The sequence below is a fragment of the Pristis pectinata genome, chromosome 11 (assembly GCF_009764475.1).
Source record: "Pristis pectinata isolate sPriPec2 chromosome 11, sPriPec2.1.pri, whole genome shotgun sequence".
Classification (NCBI taxonomy): domain Eukaryota; kingdom Metazoa; phylum Chordata; class Chondrichthyes; order Rhinopristiformes; family Pristidae; genus Pristis; species Pristis pectinata.
This window is the reverse complement of record NC_067415.1, coordinates 21,330,154-21,352,222: the sequence shown is the minus strand read 5'-3', so window position 1 is coordinate 21,352,222 and position 22,069 is coordinate 21,330,154. Positions and strand designations below refer to the sequence as shown.

General features: G+C 42.3%; 1 protein-coding gene across 1 annotated transcript in view; it reads left to right on the top strand.

Moving 5' to 3' along the window:
- The first annotated feature begins 6,352 nt into the window (after positions 1-6,352).
- LOC127576211 (FRAS1-related extracellular matrix protein 2-like) overlaps positions 6,353-22,069 on the top strand; it is a 169,577-nt gene continuing 153,860 nt past the window's right edge. The window contains exons 1-2 of the mRNA XM_052026631.1: positions 6,353-12,089; positions 19,038-19,127. Coding sequence (XP_051882591.1) covers positions 7,046-12,089; positions 19,038-19,127 — 5,134 coding nt within the window. The 5' untranslated portion in view covers positions 6,353-7,045. The remainder of the gene's footprint in view (positions 12,090-19,037; positions 19,128-22,069) is intronic.

Sequence of the window (22,069 nt, the reverse complement as noted above, 5' to 3'; positions counted from 1 at the left end):
GTCTATCAATGTTCAGGCTTAGACATTCCATTGTAATCACATAGACTTGTAAGGGAAATTTACAGTTTTACTGGCTCATCGCTTATCCTTGGATCTAATGGGAATTAATGAGACTATTTAATATGTTCATATATGGGTGCTCAAAGGACAATAATGGAAACATATCATCAAATATATTTATTATAATGTATGTCCTAGTAACACTGGATACTAGGAATACTGGTAAATTGCTGGGTGCTGGTGTCAGGAAGTATGGTAAAATGTGGTGGGCTGCAAGGGAACTGATTGCTAAACCTAATATGATGGTGGTTATTGCTACCCATTATAAAAGTTGAGTGACTTCCATTAAACCATTTTGACCCTGAGTCCCAAGATAGATAGGGTCCTTCAAAATATCACAGAAGACTTCTTTTCTGTTTTCAGACAGACCTGTGAAAGGGTAGAGGTGTGGCTTTGGTTCCATAAGAGACATACCATCCATCCTCTTTGAGAATGAAGGTATACCTATTACCACACCAACCATTCTACCAGGCCCTTATCTGTGCAGCACTGTTAACTAGATCTGACTGGTCTAACCCATGCTAAAATGCAACAATCTACAGCAAGTCTGTCTAATCCAAGAGCTTCTTGAGTGCTTCAAGGGAAGTGCTGCAGCTAACTAAGTTGTCACTAGGGAGTGATCCTTCCAAATGTAGCTGGTGAAAGGTCCTCCCAGCTTGCTACTGCCATATATTTCTGTGCAAGTTCTGGATGCACAAGTAATACACTAATGCACAACAATACTGAATATGGAGCCTGCAGGACATTCTAAAATTCTAACATAAGTAACATATTTTTCCATTTGCACTCATGCACTCTTATCATCAATGTATCCATTTCTTTTGCAATATGGCAAATTCAGCACTTCTAACTGGAGATGTGCAAGTGCATCTTATCTATTATGCTGGGAGTTCACTAAACGATTCAAGACTTGAGGAGCAGTGCTACGCAACCAGAATTTTGGACTCTCATTTTTATTCTCCCGTGGCTACATTTCCCATCAAGCCAGTGAAACATCCCACTTCATATCCCAGTCTAAGTACTCAACTGGAGAATTAATAGTAAAGCTGTTTTAGACTCTTCCTGATTGTACTGTTCAAACATTTCAAGCAAACATTTCAGACCAAGTTTTTCCATAAATTCTTTTAATAATGTTCTTGTGGTTGCCTTGATGAGCAGACAGTAATCAATCAAGATAACCTCAACCTTATGTTATAATCTTCGAAGGTCAGTTGTAAAATTCGGTAGATCACAACATAAACAATTTGATATATTGACTTGTTGCTATTAACTTGATTGAAACCAGATCAAAAGAAATACCGCACGATTTTGATGAAACTTCAATGTGAGGACGAGAAGTTTCTGCTTCTAAATTCCCACCACTACTTCTGCCACCATATGATATGCCAACCGTAGCCTTTTTTAAAGTTCTAACACGTTAAGAAAATCCAGCAGCTGCCCCTGTAGCCCGTGATCTGCACCTCTCCCGCAACTCCCTGGCTCCACTCCACCTGCAGCCTCTCAACAGCAGGACGCCACGACTAATACTGCTATTTAATATACCGCTCTTGTGTCTGGATTCAATATGAGGTAACTAATGTGATGCGATTCAGAAATTCTGTTAAGAAAGTAGTGCCTAGAACAAACCCTTTCTCACTGGCAGACAAGAACGTAAGAGTACTCATTGCAGAATATTCTTGAGCCTCATGAAATACAATCGTGTTCATTATTTTCAAAGGCGAACTTGAGGAAGTAGTGCAAAACGTTTGCGCTGAAATAGGAGTGCCAGATTGTGTTGGGTGCGACCGGCTGCGGGCGCTTGGTGTCCTGGCTCTCCACCCGGTGGGAGTCCTGCAGTAACCCATCAACTCCCACAGGTGCGGCCGGTGGTGCCCAGTGGTGACCGGGTCTCTCCATCAACCATCCTGACGGCCTGGCCGCGGCACAGCCCTGGCGGGGTTTGATACCTCGGGTATCCATCCGGCCCCTCGGCTCAGTCCGTCCAACGGAGGAGCCAGAGGTCAAATCCGTCCTTCAGTCGGCGCACAGGTCTGCAGCCAGTCGGTGAATCTCTACAGAACCGTCGTCCAGCTGTCAGTGCGACCCAATCCAAATTACCCACGGCTGGTGTTGGTCAGGGTGACATTTGGAAATCCCAACTAGTGCTTTGCTGGCGGTAGTTCGGTTTCATTGGTTTATCCAAACCCTTATGTTCAATCATTATTCACCTCTTAGCTTCCAACAATATACTAATTATATGATGATTATATGCTGCCGTGAAACTTAAAAGGTTATAGAGTCATAGAATCATCGAGTTATACAGCACGGTAACAGGTCCTTCGGCCCAACTCGCTCATGCTGACCGAGGTGCCTACCTGAGCTAGTCCCATTTGCTGCGTTTGGCCCATATCCCTCTAAAGCTTTCCCATCCACGTCTTTTAAATGTTATAATGGTACCACGTCTTCTGGCAGCTGATTCCATATACCTACCACCCTCTGTGTGAAAAACTTGCCTCTTAGATCTCGTCTAAATCTTTAAGGTGAGAAGGGGTGGTGTGCCTTTCACTGCATACTGCATGGGGCACACGTTAACAGAAGACTATCACTTTAAACAACTTAATGGTGGTACTGATTCTGTAGTAGTCATAGAGTAATACAGCACTGAAACAGGCCCTTCCGCTCAATTCGTCCATGCCGACCAAAAGAATTATCATTCTTTTTCCTACTAAGATCATTGCAAAAATATATGAGAATAAAATTTACAAAATTTATCTCTCCCTCCTAAATATGCACAAAGACGGTTTACAATGTGGGGAGTGGGCCTCAAATGTGATCAGAGCTCCAGTGTTTGATAGAAGGAGACCACGTTCAGGATTTAACATTTCAAAAAAAAAGTTTTTTTAAAATTAAACTGTACAGTGATTGCTCGTTATTCCTCGAGAACTGAAGGAGGGCTCATTGTTATCCCAGCTTGTGGATAAGGGATTTTTTTCTGGCAAATTACTAAGAGTCTTAGCTGCAAGCAGTCTTGGAATTAAAGATGTTCTATGTTTCAAAGTATACCTTTATAAAGAAAACTGGACAGGAGAGGTTAAACGTCTTGTTTTTACACCTTCAGAATTCAGGAAGCACTGACAATCTTTCAAGTAATTACATAAACCCATGCAATATATGCTTACTGGATGTGGTCCATTATTAGTTCTAGAGAGATAATGCAATTCTTAATTATATTTATGGCACAATAATATTCAAAAAGAGAAATTCAACTCTGACTCTATCATTGTGCGTGGAAGAATGAACACTGTTATTGGGCAGCTGTCGATCAGGTTAGTTTATTGTCATGTACACCAGGGTGCAATGAAACTTCTTGCTCACGTGATGCTCACAGAGTAAACAGTATACATGGTAATAATATATACAACAGTAAGTACAGTGCTAAAAGAAATGCTAAAGCGACAATAACAGAATTAGTGAGAGAGGTAGAATTAAGAGTCTGAGAATGTGGCAGCACCACTGGGAAGGGGATGTGAAAGAGGTGATTGGTTCTGAAGTCTGATAGCAGTGGGAAAGAAGGTGTTCCTGAGTCTGGTCATCTGGGCTTTTAAGCTCCTGTATCTTCTCCCAGATGGTGGAAGAGAGAAAAGAAATGGCCAGGCTGGCAGGCATCCTTGACAATACTATTAACCTTCCTGAAGCAACACACTGTGAAGATGGACTGGATGGAAGGAAGTGACGAGCCTGTGATGGACTAGGCTGTGTTTACTACTCTCTGCAGGTTTTGTTGGTTCGGAGCAGAACAGCTGTCATACCAGGCTGAGAAGCAACCCATCAGGATACTTTCAAAAACGCACCTGTACCTCATGGATAATCAAAATGAACACTGAAAATTCTTTAAGGGGTTGTAGAAAGCTCTGACATACTGAAACTTGACAAGAAAACTTCTGTGAAGTTCCCAGATAAAAGACTATTAATTATATTCATAGGTTTGGGGGTAGGATTTGTCCTCAGATTTATGGTGCTAAACACATGATGTAGTGGCATCTGTACATTATACTCTGCTTCTACTTTGAAATTCTAAAATTAAAATAGTGGAACTGATTTTCAGTAGCAGAGTATAATGTGCAAATGTCATTGTATCATATGTTTAATGCATCAATCTGAGGACAAAACCCTAGGTGATAATACTCTGGGGACTTGGCAATCCTTAAGAATGGATAATAACTCAAATGAAATTAGGAAATAATAAGCATTCATTTGAAGACTGAAGTCACAGTGAGAGTATGAAGGGAGTAAGTTTCAATGGGACTCGGCCATTGTTTCTAATTTACTTAAATGAAATGGATTTAAACTTTGCAGTTTGTTTCAAAATAGGAGGCATAGAGGAATCATAAGAGGCAGCTCACAACCAAAATAATGAATTAGAAAAATTATATAATTGTGTATTGCCTTTAACATTCAAAAGATCTTGTTACAATCTTAAATTTCAACTAAGATGAACACACAATTCATTGCAGTATTACAAGAAACATATTCAAATTAATAAAAAGGTAATTTTTGGATTGATATTGGTATTTTCTTTATATTTGGAATAATTCTGGACAGACTAATCTTGATGGCAGAAACTCTAAAATTATATAAGAAATAATGTAATACTCTAACGGGGAAACCGTAGGATAGGCAGAATGGTTTGCAGTAGGGTAACTATCTTGTAAAGAGTACCTTTAATGAATTGCTCAAGTCACATGTCTCTATAAATAAATGACATTTTTTGCAGGTAATTATTTGGGACTTTGGTGGCGCCAGAAATTTTTTCTAGAACTACCTGTAAGAAATATCATTTAATTATAAGTAGACGAGAACTGAACAAAGTGGTTACCCTCCCACAAACTATTCGGCCCATCCTATGGTTTTCTTAAATAATTTGAGAGTAATTTTTTTCCTCTAATATAGTGCTAGGAGAACGGCCAGACTTCTCTTAAGTTTAAAAAGGCAGAAATGGATGCTGCGTATTTGCACTAGAGAGAGAAAGGAAGAGAACTTTGTTTGTGCAGTGAAATCAAGTGCGAGGAGGCTAGAGTGAGCCTCAACACCAGCAGCAACCTGTTGGTAGAACTGCTACTCGTGCGCAACAAATACTATGGGATGTCACGTGAGACAAATCGCAAGCCCATGTCCTTGATACCGATCGTTTCTTGGGAGAAGATCCTGCGACTTCTTGGAATGTTATACATTGTGTTTAACTGCAAAATTACGGATTAAAATAAGTTTTCATCGACTTCCGGATAGGAGCCCCTGGGGTCAGAAAACCGAATCAATTTACCACCAAAAATCCTCGCGCCAAAGTTAAAAAGTTGTAGGCTGAAAGGGCAAAAGGGTGTAAAAGGATAAGGGTTAAAAAGAAAATTATCCGCATGACTTTTATTCACAATAATGCTTATTTTGCGGCAGTTCAGGATGGAAGTTCCCCGAAGGAGACTCCAGTCACATAGTCCCGGGCCAGGATGCTGTGAACCGTGCGGCTGTGTAGTTCAGAGCTCCCTCTAGGTTTCTTTAGTTTACACGGGGCACGGTGTTACGCGAGTTCCGATAGCAAGACAGATAATGGCCGCATACAGTGACAATGTATATTCCGGCCAGAATTGATAGTGTTTGCTGTTTCAACAATGAAATCGGTGATAGCCAGGGTCAGAACGATCCGCGCAGTCCTGGGTGATGGATGAACAAGTGTTCGGGAAATGGGACGTTTGTAGTATCAACGTTACGTTTAGTAATATTGCTCTATGACTCTAATAACCGTATGAAATAATGAAAGGCGATGGTTGTGTTAACAGTTCTGAATTAAAACGCTGTGTAAAACAAAGAAAACAATTAATTTCGTTAACATATTTATATAAGTACGTGAGTGTTCAGGTATAGACTACTTCAAAGACTGCTCTGATCTTCACTATACGTGCACGCTAAGAAACCCTCTAATCTGGTCACAGGCAACAGCTGGTTGTAGAAGTGGTAGCATTTTACATGTCCGTGTAGAATGAATGCCACAATTAGAGTAAAACTGGCTGTGAAAAAACACACCAAGCAAACATGCTGTTACCTCTAATTAAAAATCGACGGCTCTCGTTGCTCAATCCAGGGGCAAAGAATAAACTGATGAGCTAAAACGGAACACTGGCAGCTGTTACTTGTACACATGTGCAATCTCGGTTCCGATTTAATGATGTAAGATTTTGTTTGCAAAAATGATTTAAAAGAAAGTATTTTGTTCTATTCTTATCTACCGGTTTTCGCTTTGTCTTGGAATTGGAGCGAATTGTCTCCCTGTTCTTCCTTTATTTTTTTTCTCGTCGGACCTTTCCCCTTCTCCTCCTGCACTTACATTAACCCAATCTTCCAGCTGATTTTCTTCCTCATTGTCTTCTCTCCGAACCTATGTAATTATATGTAGGTCAACTATTTAGCTTTCCTGAGGTTTCATTTATTTCCCCCATCGACAACCACCAACCTCCCCACTGCTTCTCCCTCTCGCCCCGATCCCTGTACAAGTTATCTCTCCTTTCTGCTTGTGCTCATTCAGCTGCGTTGCCATTTACGGAGCGTTCGTCCGGGTCTATTCCAGGAGACAGCTGGAGGGGAGCCCCTGGGTGACGTCACCTAATTGACAGCTCACCTGGCCACCCACCCGCCGGAAAGAGGAGCGATAAACTCCCGGGCAGGGACCTGATTGATCTGCAATCAGAGCAGGAAACGGGGCGGTGCTTCCGCCAGCAGGTTGCTCAAAGGCTGTGGGCAGTTCATAGCCGGAGACTGGGCTGGAAGTCGGTGCAGTGGAACTTGATGCTGCAATCGAGAACGCCTGCAAACCTGGCAGGGGGCAACAACAATAAAAATCAGCCAATTCTCAACCTTTTTGCTGAAGTATCTGTTGTAGTTCAGTTTGCATCTCATAGAAACCTTGGTGGTAAAGTGAGAGGGGAAAGCACATTAAGTATTTCAAAAAGTTAACCCCATGGCCGTGTGTGAAAGTTTGCAGCGGAGAGGGCACGTTGCATCTCCAAGTTTGCATGTAGCCCAGGCTAGGTTGCTGGTGCTACTGGCTCTGACTGTCACAGGTAGCGCAATGGGGCAGGAGAGTTTCGATAGCCTCGAACTTTATTACGGGTTCGGGTCAGGACCATCCGACGACTCGATCCTCCTCGCCAATAACGGCATCCGTGTGCCTTTCGGCCGATCGGTGGACATCGACCCGGTCAACGATCTGGTCATCCAGGTGCACCCGGGCGACAAGTGCACCGTCACCGTGCTGGACAACGACCCGCTGTCACAGAGGCCGGGCCAGCTGACTCCCAAGAAGTTCCCCTGCGACTTCGGGAGCGACGAGGTGAAGTACTCGCACTTTGGCTCCCGGAGCCCGTCCACCGACCGGGTGAAGCTGCAGCTGAGGTACGACACGCAGACCGACACGCTGGTGGTCCCGTTCATGCTGGAGGTGGAGGTGGTTTTCACCCAGCTGGAGATCATCACCCGCAACATGCCGCTCACCGTCGAGAAGCTGCTAGGCACAAGCAACGCGCTCGACTCCAAGGTGCTGGAGTTCAGCTACGACCGCGCCTCGCAGCGCTGCAAGCTGACCCCGCTGCCCGGAGCCGGCGGCCTGCCCCGCTACGGGCGGCTGCTGCGCGCTGACCAGCCGGCCCAGAGCCTGGCCTGTGACCAGCTGGTCAGCTCGGACCTCCGATACCGGCACACGGCCCGCAGCCGCTCGCCCAACCGCGACTATATCCCCATGGTGGCCGAGCTGCACGACCTCCAGGGCAACCTGCTGAAGCAGGAGTACTTCCAGATCCTGGTGCGCATCCGAGAGGGCGCCGAGAACACGCCGCCCAAGCCCAGCTTCGTGGCCATGATGATGATGGAGGTGGATCAGTTCGTGCTGACAGCCATCACGCCCGACATGCTGGCGGCCGAGGACGCCGAGTCGGAGGCGGGAGACCTGATCTTCAACATCACCTCGCCGGCCGGCCATGAGCAGGTGTCCATCGTCAGCACCGACGACCAGAACCTGCCCATCGCCTCCTTCCGTCAGCGAGACCTGCAGGAGCTGAGGATCGCCTACCGGCCGCCGGCCGACGACTCGGACGTCGAGAGGATCTTCCAGATCGAGTTCGAGGTGGTGGACACCGAGGGCGCCGTGTCCGAGCCCTTCGCCTTCATGGTGGTGGTGAAGCCCATGAACACGTTGGCGCCCGTGGTCACCCGCAACGCCGGTCAGCTGCTGTACGAGGGCCAGTCCCGGCCGCTGACCAGCCCGCGCAACCTGCAGGTCAGCGACGAGGACAACCTGGAGGAGGTGAGGATCACGGTGGTGGACGGCCTGAGGCACGGCACGCTGACCGTGCTGGGGGCGCCCAGGAAGTTCTTCACGCCCGCCGACCTGCAGGCGGGCGCCGTCATCTACCAGCACGACGGCAGCGATACTTACAGCGACAACATCATCCTCCGCATGAGCGATGGCGCGCACGACGTCGAGTTCCTCTTCCCCATCACCATCGTGCCGACTGACGACGAGCCGCCCGTGGTCAACGCCAACACCGGCCTGCTGCTGGCCGAGCGCCAGATGGTGCCCGTGTCGCCCTCCGTGCTCAGCGCCACCGACATCGACTCCGAGGACTCGACCATCCGCTTCACGGTGGAGCCGCCGCTGTCGCGGGTGGGAGAGCTGGTCCTCCGGCAGACCGAGCAGCCGCTGGACCCCTTCTCCTGGCGGTTCGTCGAGAGCCAGCGCGCCTTCGAGAAGGTGGCCCTGGAGTGGTCCCAGCAGGACATCCTGGACGGCAGGCTCTTCTACAGGCACACCGGTCCCCACAGCACCACCACCGTCATGGACCAGGTTGTCTTCCGAGTGCAGGATGACAACGACCCGCCCAATCAGTCGGGCGAGCACACGTTCTTCATAAAAATTCAACCAGTTGATGACATCCCGCCCGAAATGCATCCAGGAACTACTTTACAGATGGTGGTAGAAGAGTACCGCTTGACGTACTTTCGGAGGAAGTTTCTGCGTTACACTGACCTGGATTCAGATGACAGGGATTTGAAGTACACGGTTACAAAGCCCCCCACCGACACTGACGAGAACAACCCCGTGCAAATGGGCAACATAGTGCTGACTGAGAGTCCCACCACTTTAGTGACGGAGTTCACTCAGGCTCAGGTCAATCATCACAAAATTGCCTACAAGCCTCCAGACGTGGAACTTGGAATTACTCCTCACGTTGTTCAGTTCGATTTCACGGTGGAAGACACGGCTGGAAACAGCGCCGAGGGGACGTGTACAATCTTTCTCCAGCCTGTTGATAACAAGCCACCGCAAATAACCAACACTGGCTTTACAATGTTTGAAAGGGACACGTACGTAATCACAAGTGCTGAATTGGATGCCACAGATGCGGATACGGATGGACCACAGATCACTTTTACACTTTCTCAGCTGCCAAAACATGGTCAACTGCAGTATGCTGGCGTTGGTATAAATGAAGGAGAAGCGTTTAATCTAAACGATATAGCTAACGGGAAAATAGCGTATGTGCACAATGGTGATGAATCTACTAGGGATTATTTGAAAATTGATGTAAGTGATGGAGTCCATACTGTTACCATCAATGTTAAAATAACAGTACGCCCAGTTGATGATGAAGTGCCAACTATTATGTTGCCAGCTGGTACTATTGGATCAAACTTAGATGTATTGGAAAGTGGAGCTACTGAAATAACAACTAATGTTATCCAAGGAACAGATGAAGACACAGATGATCTTAGATTGACTTTCATTGTTGAGGACCAACCAAAACTAGGAGAGATCTTGGTTAATGGAATTCCTGCAGAAAGATTTACACAACAAGATATAATCAATGGCGTTGTGATTTATACACATACAAGTGGTGAGATAGGATTACAGAGAAAAGAAGATTCTTTTAATTTGACTCTTACTGACATGTCTGATGAGTGGAACGTTGGAGGGAATAAGGTACAAGGTGTTCGTGTACAGGTGACCATCCTTCCTGTTGACAGTCAGGCTCCAAACGTTATTGTAGGGAAGCAGTACACTGTGGTTGAAGGTGAGAAAAATGCACTCACGCTGAACAATATAAGAGCGGAAGATTTTGATACTCCTGATGATGATATTCTCTGTACGATTATTGTCCAACCAACTTCAGGCTATGTAGAGAACATTTCACCAGCTCCTGGGTCTGAAACATCTCGTGCAGGAACTGCCATCACTGCTTTCACTCTTAAAGAGATACGTCTTGGACATATTAATTATGTGCAGAGTATTCACAAAACTGTTGAACCAGTGGAAGATAGGTTTACATTCCGCTGCTCAGATGGAATTAACTTCTCGCAAAGACACTTTTTCCCCATCATTATAATTCCTGCAAATGATGAGAAACCAGAAATTTTCATGAGGGAGTTTGTTGTCATGGAGGGTATGAGTCTTGTTATTGACACTCCCATTCTCAATGCCGCAGATGGCGATATCCCTGCCAATGAATTAACTTTCACCATCATTAACCAACCAAAGCATGGTCAGATAGTAAATCAGCTGACCACAGGTACTGTCCTTGTTGACAGCTTTACTTTAGATGAGATCAGAGAAGGTTCCAGCATTGTTTATGAGCATGATGATTCTGAAACGAAGGAAGACAGTTTTGACATTCAACTAACTGATGGGAAATACAGCGTTGAAAAAACAGTAATTATAATGGTCATCCCACTTGATGATGAGACTCCAAGAATGACAATAAATGATGGATTAGAAATTGAGATCGGCGAAACAAAAACGATAAATAATAAAATTCTTAAAGCCACAGACCTGGATTCAGATGACAAAACACTTGTTTACATCATACGTTATGGACCAAATCAAGGTCTCTTGAAACATCTTCTCCCTTCTGGGAAATTTGTAAACATTACAGAAGGAATGAACTTCACCCAGGATGATGTTGACAAGAACTTGATTCAGTACACTCATACAGGCCAGGAAGGTATTCGTGATCTCATCAAGTTCGACGTAACAGATGGCATTAATCCACTCATTGATCGTTACTTTTACGTCACTATTGGTGGCATTGACATGATCTTCCCAGATGTGGTTAGCAAAGGAGTCTCTTTGAAGGAAGGTGGAAAAGTAACTCTTACAACAGATTTACTTAGCACAACTGATTTGAATAGCCCTGATGAAAATCTGCTTTTCAGCATTACCCGAGCACCCATCCGCGGACATCTAGAATGCACAGATAAGACAGGAGTACCTATCACAACGTTCACACAGCTTCAGCTAGCTGGTAACAAAATTTACTACATCCACACGTCCGATGACGAGGTGAAAATGGACAGCTTTGAATTTGAAGTTACAGATGGTTACAATCCTGTGTTTCGCACTTTCAGGATCTCCATCAGTGATGTCGACAACAAAAAACCTGTGCTTACTTTGCATGAGTTGGTGGTGAATGAGGGAGAAGTGAAACTAATTACCCCCTTTGAACTGACTGTTGAAGACAGAGACACACCTGATCATTTGCTACGATTTACCGTGACACAACTACCAGTTCATGGACAGCTGTTATTCAACCGCACATCACCTGTTACATCTTTTACAAAGCAGGACTTGAATGAAAACCTCATCAGTTACAAGCATGATGGGACTGAATTTTCCGAGGATAGCTTTTCTTTCACAGTGACCGATGGCACGCATACGGACTTCTATGTCTTCCCAGACACTGTCTTTGAAACTCGAAAGCCACAGATGATGAGAATACGGACAATGTCAATTGACAATGGAGTACCTCAGATTATTGTGAATAAGGGTGCTCCCACTCTTCGTGGACTTGCCATGGGACACCTTGGGTTTATGATTACAAGCAAAGCTCTGAAGGCTGAAGATCGTGACAGTGTGAATAGTGTTCTAAAGTTCAAGATAGTGGAAGGTCCTGAACATGGATACCTTATCCACATGGGCAAAGGGAATGACAGCATTACTGGATTCACTCAAGGTAATTTTAAGTTCAAAGAATTTTCCTTTTGTGTTATTCTGACATTATTGTTCTGAATGTTCTTACTGGATTTAAGTAGGAAAATGTGCCTATGTGAGTTAAGACAAATTATCTTATAACTGAATCAGTGTGCAGTTTGCTACTAAAACAACATCAAGCATTTTTGTGTGCAATATGTATATTGACTAATTAAAGAAAAACGTTAGACAGCTGATAAACCAAGTGAAAAGTATTATCAGCAAGAGGTTAAACCATAACAATATATTTTACTTGGATTGGTAACCTACGCCTCTTGCCAAATATATTACATTTCAGTAACAAGCTTCTCTATCTGTGCTTCCCAACACAATTATGTTGTTATTTTACTACAACAGTAATGTTAAGTTTTTTCACTCATCAGAGATGCTTTTGCGTGTGCCAATTTCTTAACACATTACACAAAGAAGCAAGTTCATCTAAGCAATGTCAAATTACCAGTAAATATCAAGATTAAGTGGAGATGGTCATTGCCTGGCATGTTTGTGCCACCAATGTTGCTTTCGATTTATCAGCTCATGACTGAATGTTTTCTAGGTCTTGCTGCATGTGGACATTGACTACTTTATTTTCTGAATAGTGGTGAATGGAATTGAACATTGTGCAGTTATCAGCAAGCATCTCTACTTGTGAAAGGAAGGATTGGGAACTAAAGTTATGTGCAAAACTTGAGGGAGAACTTCAACCTTGGATTGCTTTGCTGAATACCCAATATTGAATCACAGAAATTTGCCACACAAAAATTCAACCCATTCAATCCATGCTGGCCAAAAATAGACCAGTTTAATCTCACTCCTAGTTCTTGGCCCAATAGACAACCTCAGTGGTGGGAAAGCTTTCAGAAATATTAATCCTGGACAGGATTAATAGTTACCTGGAATAAATTGGATTAATTAGGGCAAGTCAGCAATTATTTGTTAAGGGTAAATCTTGTTTAACCAATTTGATAGAATTGTTTGTTTGATGAGGTAACAGAGTTGATCAGGGTAATGCAGTTGATGTGTATATGGACTTCCAAAAGGTGCAAGATAACAACAAAGTTGAAGCACATGGCATTAAAAAGTTTCACTGATAGCATGGCTATCAAGTTGGGTAAATAACTGACATGAGATGGTCATAGTGAATGGTTGTTCTTTTGGAATGGTGAATAGTGGCATTCCCCAGGGATCAGTGTTAGAGCCTTTGATTTTTTTGTTCTTGATACATGAGCCAGACATGGGTGTGCAATCCACAATGACTAAATTTGCAGATGGCACAAATCTGAGCAATATTGTGATGTGCGTCGAGGATAGTGATAAACTGCAGCAGGCTATAAACAGGTGATGGAATGGGCAGATGTGCGACTGACTAAGTGTAATGTGGAGAAATGTGAGTGATGCATTTTGGTAGGAAGAATGAGGAGAGGCAATATAGTGTAATGGAAAGAGCAGAAAAGCAGGGAAGCCATGTTGAACCTTTAGAAAACACTGGTATGGTCTCAGCTGGATTATTGCATTCAATACTGGCTGCTTCATTTTGGGAGGCTGTGAAGGCATTTGAGTGGGTACAGAAAAGTTTTATGAGAATGCTTCCTCAGATGAAGGAATACAGTTACAAGAAAAGATTGGAGAGGCTGGAATTATTTTCTTTATGGAAGAGAAGAATGAGGGGAGATCTTATAGAAGGATGTAAAATGATGAGGAGTCCAGACAGAGTGGATAGTAGAGGGGTGGAGGACTAGAGGTCAGAGAAACAAAATAAAGGAGATGCGAATTAATAGTGACATGAGGAAAACCTTTTTTATGCAGCATGTGGTTGGAATCTGGAATTCACAGCCTGTAGATGTGGTGGAGCCAGGTTCCAGTGTGGACTTCACAAGGGAATTGAATAATTACATGATGAGGAAAAATTTGCAAGACTACTGAGAAGGAGCCAGTGGATAGAACTAGTAAGTTGCTCTGGTAGAGAGCTGGTAGAAAGCATCTTATGGTTCTATGATTAAGCCACGTTTTAAATACAATGAGCATTTCTGTCCACCACCCTTTCACGTGGTGTGTTCCAGACATGCACTCATTGAGCAAAATAAGTGTTTCTAACATGAAAGGTTATGAAAAGCTACTCTCCAATAAGATCAGTGCAGCACCTGGTAGTGCTGCTGCCTCACAGCTCCAGTGAGCCGGGTTCAATCCTAAACTCCCGGCACTTTCCGTGTGGAGTTTGCACATTCTTCCTGTGACCTTGTGTGTTTCTCTCCCACATCCCAAAGAAGTGCAGATTGGCAGGTTAATTGGCCACTGTAGATTGCCCCTTGTGTGTAGCTGCGTAGTGGCACATTCCCTTGTCGGATTGCTCTCTCCATTACTTCAAACTTCTATGGATTGAATTCCATTTGCCACTTTTGTGCAAACTAACCAGCCTGGGAGGAGTTGATGGTAATGTGGGAAGAATAGGTTACAGGGAAAATTAAGGAGGAATGGGATTGCTCTGTGAACCAGGATAGGTGTGGTAGGTTTAAATGGCCCCCTTCAATGTCGTAAGGAAGTATGTTTTGTTTTGTGATAAATCCTTCTACCAATTAACTTGAAATTTCTCCCTATAATAAGGTCCTTAGCATTTTTCCTGTCTATGACTCTCATAATTTTATACTTCCCAGCTAAATCTCCCCTTGATCTCCTTTTTCCTAAAAACAACTGAGACAGTGACTTAACTTAACTATAATTCACCAATCCTGATACCATCCTCTTAAACCTCTACTGCACCTTTTACCATGATCTCACATTCTCCCTTTAGTGTAGTGACCAGAACTGTTCACTTCTCTACCTATGAACTAACTGATATTTTATGCAGTTCTGGTGTGACCTCCCAGCTCTCAATATAACTCTGTGGCATGGCCAGGATAGCCAAGTATCTTATCTGCCATCTTAGCCACCTTACCAATCTGTTCTGCTGCCTTTATGGATTTGTGGACATGGACTCTAAGATCCTTATGCTCCTCTACACTTGGCATCCTGCCATTAATCATGCATTCCCTTGTCAGACTGTCTTCTCCGTTACTTCACATTTCAATGGATTGAATTCCATTTGCCACTTATTGTGCTAACTAACCAGTCCTTTGATATCTTCCTGTTGTCTTGAAACTTTTTCCTCCCTATCAATAACATTGCCTGTTTAAGTGTCATTGGTAAGCTTTTTAATTGTGATCTCTACATTTAATCCCAAATTATTTCTATATCTGTGAAAAGCAAGGGGCCTAGTACTGAGCCCATGTAGAAGACCATTGCATAGAGCCCTCCAGAGATAAAAAAGTCCTGTTAACCATTACTCTTTATGGCACTCACCCAATTCTTAATCTAATTTGCCCCTTACCCTGGGATTGCATTGACTTTTACTTTCTTGATCAATTGGGCATGTGTTTTTTTTAACCATTTGCCATGTGGTCCTAATCAATGTGCACTTTGACTTCTGCTTCCAAAATTTGGTTCCTTTGAATTCAGACGCCAAGTAGTATTTGTTTTGTTTTCTTTAAAGTGACATGTGGCAGGATTGAGAAAATGAGAAATTACTTTTTTTGTCAACACTGTGGATTAAACAATATCTATTATGCATGGGAAATAGTGTCTCATGAATTTAATTGATATTTTTGAAGAGGGAACAAAGAGGATTGATGAGGGCAGGGTGATAGACTTTGTCTACATGGACTTTAACAAGGCCTTTGCCAAGGTCCCGCATGGTAGGGCAATCTGGAAGATTAGATCACATGGGATCCAGGGTGAGCTAGCCAATTGGATACAAAATTGGCTTAGTGGAAAGAGTCAGAGGGTGGCAGTGGAGGGTTGTCATTTAGTTTGGAGGCCCATGACCAATGATGAGCTGCAGGGATCCGTGCTGGGTCTGCTGTTGTTTATCATCTATATTAATGATTTGGATGACAGTGTTGTTAATGTGATTAGTAAGTTTGCGGATGACACCAAAATAGTGGTAGAGTGGACAGTGAAGAAGGTTATCTAAGATTACAATAGATGAACAGGGGAAGTAGGCCAAGGAATGGCAGATGGAATTTAACTTGGACAAGTGCGAGGTGTTGCATTTTGGTCAGTTAAACCAGGACAGGACTTACATAGTAAATGGTAAGGCCCTGGAGAGTGTTGTAGAATGGAGAGACCTAGGGGTATACATATATAGTTCCCTGAAAGTGGCGACACAGGTAGACAGGGTGGTGAAGAAGGCATTGGCACGCTGGCCTTCATTGGTCAGGGCATTGAGTACAGTAATTAAGATATCATATTACAACTGTACATCTGAGACCACACATAGAGTATTTTGTGTAGTTCAGGTCGCCCAGCTATAGGAAGGATGTCATTAAACTGGGAAAAGTGCAGAAAAAATTCACAAGAATGTTACCAGAACTGCAGGGCTTGAGTTATACAAAAAGGTTGGATAGGCTGGGACTTTTGTCCCTGCAGCTTTAGAGTTTGAGGGGTAACTTTATGTAGGTATATAAAATCATGAGAGTGTAGATAGGGTGGATGGTCCCAGTCTTTTTCCCAGGATAGGGGAGTCCAAAAACTAAAGGGCATAGATTTAAGGTGAGAGATTTAAAAGAGACCTGAGGGGCAACTTTTTCAAGCAGAAGGTGGTTGGTATATGGAAAGAGTTGCTAGTGAAAGTTATCAAGGCAGTTACAATTACTAAGTTTAAAGACATTTGGACAGGTACATGGATAGAAAAGGCCTAGAGGGATATGGGCCTAATGCATGCAAATGGGATTAGCTCAGATAGACATTTTGGTCAACATGGACGAGTTGGGCGAAGGGCCTGTTTCTGTGCTGTTTGAGTCTATGACTTGATGACTCTATTCTCAACCTTCAATATGAAGATTGCCATGATAATAGATCTTTCATTGATAACAATTTCATCAGAATCCCCAGTTCTGTTCCTTTTTTTAAAAAAAAAGAAACAAAGGACTGCAGGTGCTGGAATCTAGATGAAAAACACTGTGATGCTGGAAGAACTCAGCAGGCCAGGCAGATTCCGTGGAGAAAAACAGGTCTGCGCAAACTGGAGGAACAGCACCTCATTTTCCGTCTTAGAACCTTGCAGCCTAATGGCATGAACATTGAATTCTCCCACTTTAAGTAATCCCCACAACCACCACCCCCCCCCCCACACCCACCCACAAGCATGCCTCTTCTTCCCTTTCCTAGGCGATCTCTCTTTTTTCAACCCCCCCCCCCCTTTTTTTCCTCCTTACCTTTGACCCATCCCCCGGTAGATCTGCTCTCCCCTCCACCCCCGCACCTGCCTATTACTATCTCTTCCCTGCATCTACCTATCACCACCCTGTTCCCACACTGCCTCCCTCTTTTGTCCACTTCTCTGCTTTTCCCTCCTTTGTATTGGGCTTCCCCTTTTCCTATCTTCAGGCCCGAAGAAGTGTCCTGACCCGAAACGTTAACTGCATGCTTTTCTCCACAGATGCTGCCTGGCCTGCTGAGTTCCTCCAGCATATAAGTGTTTTTCAAAAAAGAGTTTTGGTTCTACTGATTATCAAAGGATGATGAAATACCAAAAGGGGAAGGCTCCTGAGATGAAAAAATGTAGTGGTTGCTGCCCAAGTTATCTTGGATCTGCATGCCAAGTCACATAAAGTGAGAAAGCTTTATCGCCAGTTCCAGTCTACTCCCTATCTGCATACAATTTGGCATCAACAGTTGCAGCCTCCATAAACCACCTGAGCCCTAGTTACTTTACACAGATTTGTCTAGAAAACAAAAAAGAAAGTTTTTGGGTACATCTGGAGACAATGGAGTGCATGTTGCACTTGGCAACGATGTGCACCCAAAACATTCCTCTGTTTCCTCCACAACAGCTGTCTGATGTTTCCAGTATTTTTTTTACTGTTTGATGTTCCGTTGGCATTGCTTGGTTGTTATTTTGTACTGGTTGAATGGGATGAAAATCAAGTCTATCATGCTTCCTAGATCTTTTAGGTATTTAATTCTGCGGATTGATTGTGTGAATATAGGAGTGTTAAATGAAGTGCGGGGTTTAAGGTTTATCTCTTGTCAAAGTTGTGGCACTTATTAATGAATCTTAGATGTCTGTTGTTTGGAGAAATTCAGAGTATTAAAAGAATAAAATAATTTAGTTAGACTTAGAAATAATTAGTTACGAAAAATGTAAAGTTAAATACTTTTTTTATAATTACTTTCCTTTTCTTTGCCTCTTAATCCACAGGCCTACAATCCCCTCTGAAATCACAGGAGTCTCAGATTCTGGCCTGTGTGCCCTGCTGTTTGATTTCAGTGGCAGTTATTTTTTCATTTATTTATTTTTTAGGACCTGGGCATCTCTTGCAAGCCCATTTAATGCCCACCTTGAGTAACTGCAACATAGCAAGACAAACATCTAATTCAATCAAACATTTACTTAGAAAGCTCACCATTCTGCAGCACTTGGTAATCTAATGGAAGTTGTTTGAATTGGTCAGTAACTTAAGATCAAAATGAGTTCTTCTAAGGGTTTTGCTGGAAGTTTCTGTTTTCCAAACCGGGGCCTAACATTGAGTACAGAAGAGTTGCTATAGTTTAAAATATTTCCTCTACTCTGATGCAGCCTTCAGGTTAAATCCTTTCTGATTTTCTCAGCTTTTTTCCCACCTATCTTGAGGAATAGTTCCTGGCTTTTAATCAGTACCATCTAGTGTGGTCTAGTTCAAGTTTACAGAGCATTTACTGAAAGTTACAGCAAGAGTTGCTAAACTGCACACTCGTAGGTCTCTCAACAATCCTAACATATGCATGTCTCACTGATCATGGGTGACTTCTGTACAGATTTTATTAACCATTGAAGGAAACTTAGTAATCAAAGAAATGTGAGAAACAGATTGTAATGTGGCTATGTTAAGACAATAAACTGTCATTGGTATTTCAGGTGATGTTAATGACATGAAAATCTGCTATGTGTTGAAAGAAGGAATCAATGCAACAAGTGACATTTTCCACTTCTCAGTTGAGGACAGTGGTAAGTGATTCTGTCTGCCACATGTAAAATCAGGCTAAAAAACTGCTTGGTCTACAGTGCATTTCAGCTACAAGTATTTCTGCTTTAATTAAAGGGTTTCCTGGAGGAAGTCAGGGTGTTATTTCTTACAATATATGTGCTGAGATTTCCAGAAGTGTTTTCAGGCCAAACATTCCTGTTCATTTACTCAGGATGGATTATCTCAGCTCACATTTTCAGGAGTTTTTTTCTCTATTTGTTTTCTAATCTTTGTATTTTATGTGTGCAAGAGTATAGAAGAGATTTACATCTTGTTTGTTATGTCTATAAAATTGATTTGCTTTTTATCCCTGGAGATATATTAGACCATCAGACCGAGAAACATGGTGTTAAGATTTGTTTTTTATGCTGTACCACTTGCAGTTAGACAAGGGAATATTCTGTCTATCTCTCTTTACCCTTTGATTTTAGCATTTTGATCTGTCAGCTTTGTGCATTGTACTGTGATGTTCCAGCAAAACAGTTGAGAAGACCTTTCTTTCTTTCTCGCAGAAGAATGATTTTTGTGCAAATGTACCATTAGATATTCCCAACTCTATTAATTGCTGATTGACAAAAATGAGGTTTCCCTTGAAAGTTTTGACTTGATTGAGATGACTGGGCCATTTTGATTTTGAAATACTGTCCAACACTATAAGCCATAATTTATCATCAAAGTTCAAACATTTGTAGTTTCTTTCTTCTTTTTTCTTTTTCAATCTTTTTATTAATTTTCAAATTAATACAGATTAATACATATAACATTGGTAATTATACACATAATACAAAGAGATTGGGAGGACAATCATGATGTACATAATCATAAAGAATAAAAAATATATTCTAGGCCCCACGGTCTCTTAGTAAGCGAATATATTACAAAAAAAAATCAAGAAGGGAAAGAAAAAGATTTATTGTATATAAAAAAAACCCAAATCAAAAAAAATTTTAAGTAATAAAACGAAACAAACTAAAAAAAAATTTCAGAAGAAAAAAAAGCTGGACTGATATTTCTCGATGAAGAGCATTATTATGTTGTCAACTCCGCTCCTCTAAGTTCGAAGATTATTGAAAAGGGATCTATATCATATGAAAATATTGAATGAATGGACTCCAAACTTCCTCAAATTTAAGTGAAGAATCAACAGTGCCACTCCTAATTTTTTCTAAGTTTAAACATGATATAGTTTGAGAAAACCATTGAAAAGTAGTGGGAGGTATTAGATCCTTCCATCTGAACAAAATGGATTGCTTGGCCATTAATGTAACAAAGGCAATCATATGACAAGCAGCAGCAGATAAGAGGCCAGATTCCATCATTGGTAGCTTGTAGTTTCAAATTGAGAAAGCCACATTCATGGATGACATATTGAATCTAGGAATGCTCAATTTTGGGTTATTTAACCCAATGTCCAATCTCCCCCAAAAGTTGGTTATCAATTTAGAGACCAGTGACGACCCAGTGTTAGGGCCACACAACACTAATAACTCCCATTATCATATACCTTTAATATGCAAAAATGTTCCAAGCTATATTACATGAGAGCTATCAGATAAAAATAAATGACATACAGCTACATAAAGAATGGAATAGAGCTACATAATAATAGGGCAGATGATCTAAAGTTTGGTCAAAAGTGGTGGATTTTAATAGGTGTCTTTAATAAATGGAGAGATACTCAGAGGAAATGATAAAATTCAAAACTTCTCACTTGAAGAAGCAGCTGCCAGTGGCAGAGTGATTAAATCTGAGGATGACCAGGAGATCAGAAGTGGAGGAATGCAAGTATCCTGTCATAAGACTGGAGAGGATTACAGATATAGGGAGGAATCAGTCATGGCTGAGCGTAGAGGTAACACAATGTGAGATGAGGTAAGAAGTCAGTGGGACAGCCCACTTCAGTTCAACATACGATTCACTTTGGCAATAGAGCAACACAACTTGGTCATAGCCTGATCATCAACTGCAGTGAAAATGGAGGTCAAAAGACACCATTTGTATATCGTTAAAGTGCAATAAGCAAATCCATATATTGTGAATATTGTCAAAATTATTCACAATTTTCTGTTTTAAACCCACCACACTTAAGTGAACAGATTAGCTTGAATTGTTGACTGACAGCTGGCAGTTCTCTACTAGCAGTCTCAGGACTCAGGATGCCTCACATTTTGGAGCACACTTAGCTAACTGCAGATGTCTGAGCAGAATTGGAGGTTAGAGGGACTGGGTGCAATTTTGTGCCAGGAATAGCTAGCTTGTGAATGGCAACCTGATTCATTTGAATGAGATTGCTGGCTCTATGGAGAAAGGTAGGTGCAGGTTAAATGGTCGAGTTATTGCATGTTATTTTAGTGTCATTAAATGCTTCTTAGTATTTTAAGATGATTTTACTTATTTTTTAAATTTTCTTAATTCTTGAAATGTAGTTGGCTAGTTGTCAAAGACTGCCTGGGCATTCCAGAGGTAGTGTTATGCCTCATACTGTGCAAAGGGTCAGCTTGTGTAGTCTTCCACATCCAGAAAAAGTAAATCTGGGTGGGTGGGCACTGCAGGTGGTGTGTCTGGGCAACAGGCCAGACCCAGCATAATCTGGTTTAACACAACTGGGGAGAATTTGGATGAAGAACTGAAACTATCAGTTCATAGATCTTTCATTTCATTGATTCTTGTCTCAGCTTCTTCACAATTTATATCAGTTATTTAATTCTTCCACATGGCACAAACCTGTAAAACTCCTAACTGTACATAAACTCTTTTATCAAAAATAATACTGTAGTCTTCAGATTTTCAGATTAAAGAGAATGCACTCTAATTAATTATAGTTATTTCAGAATAGAGGAAAGAAGCTTTTGATTTACATTTCTTCTACATTTTCTGCATGTAGATTGCAACTGATCTTTTCCTTATTCACTTTTAAAAATCT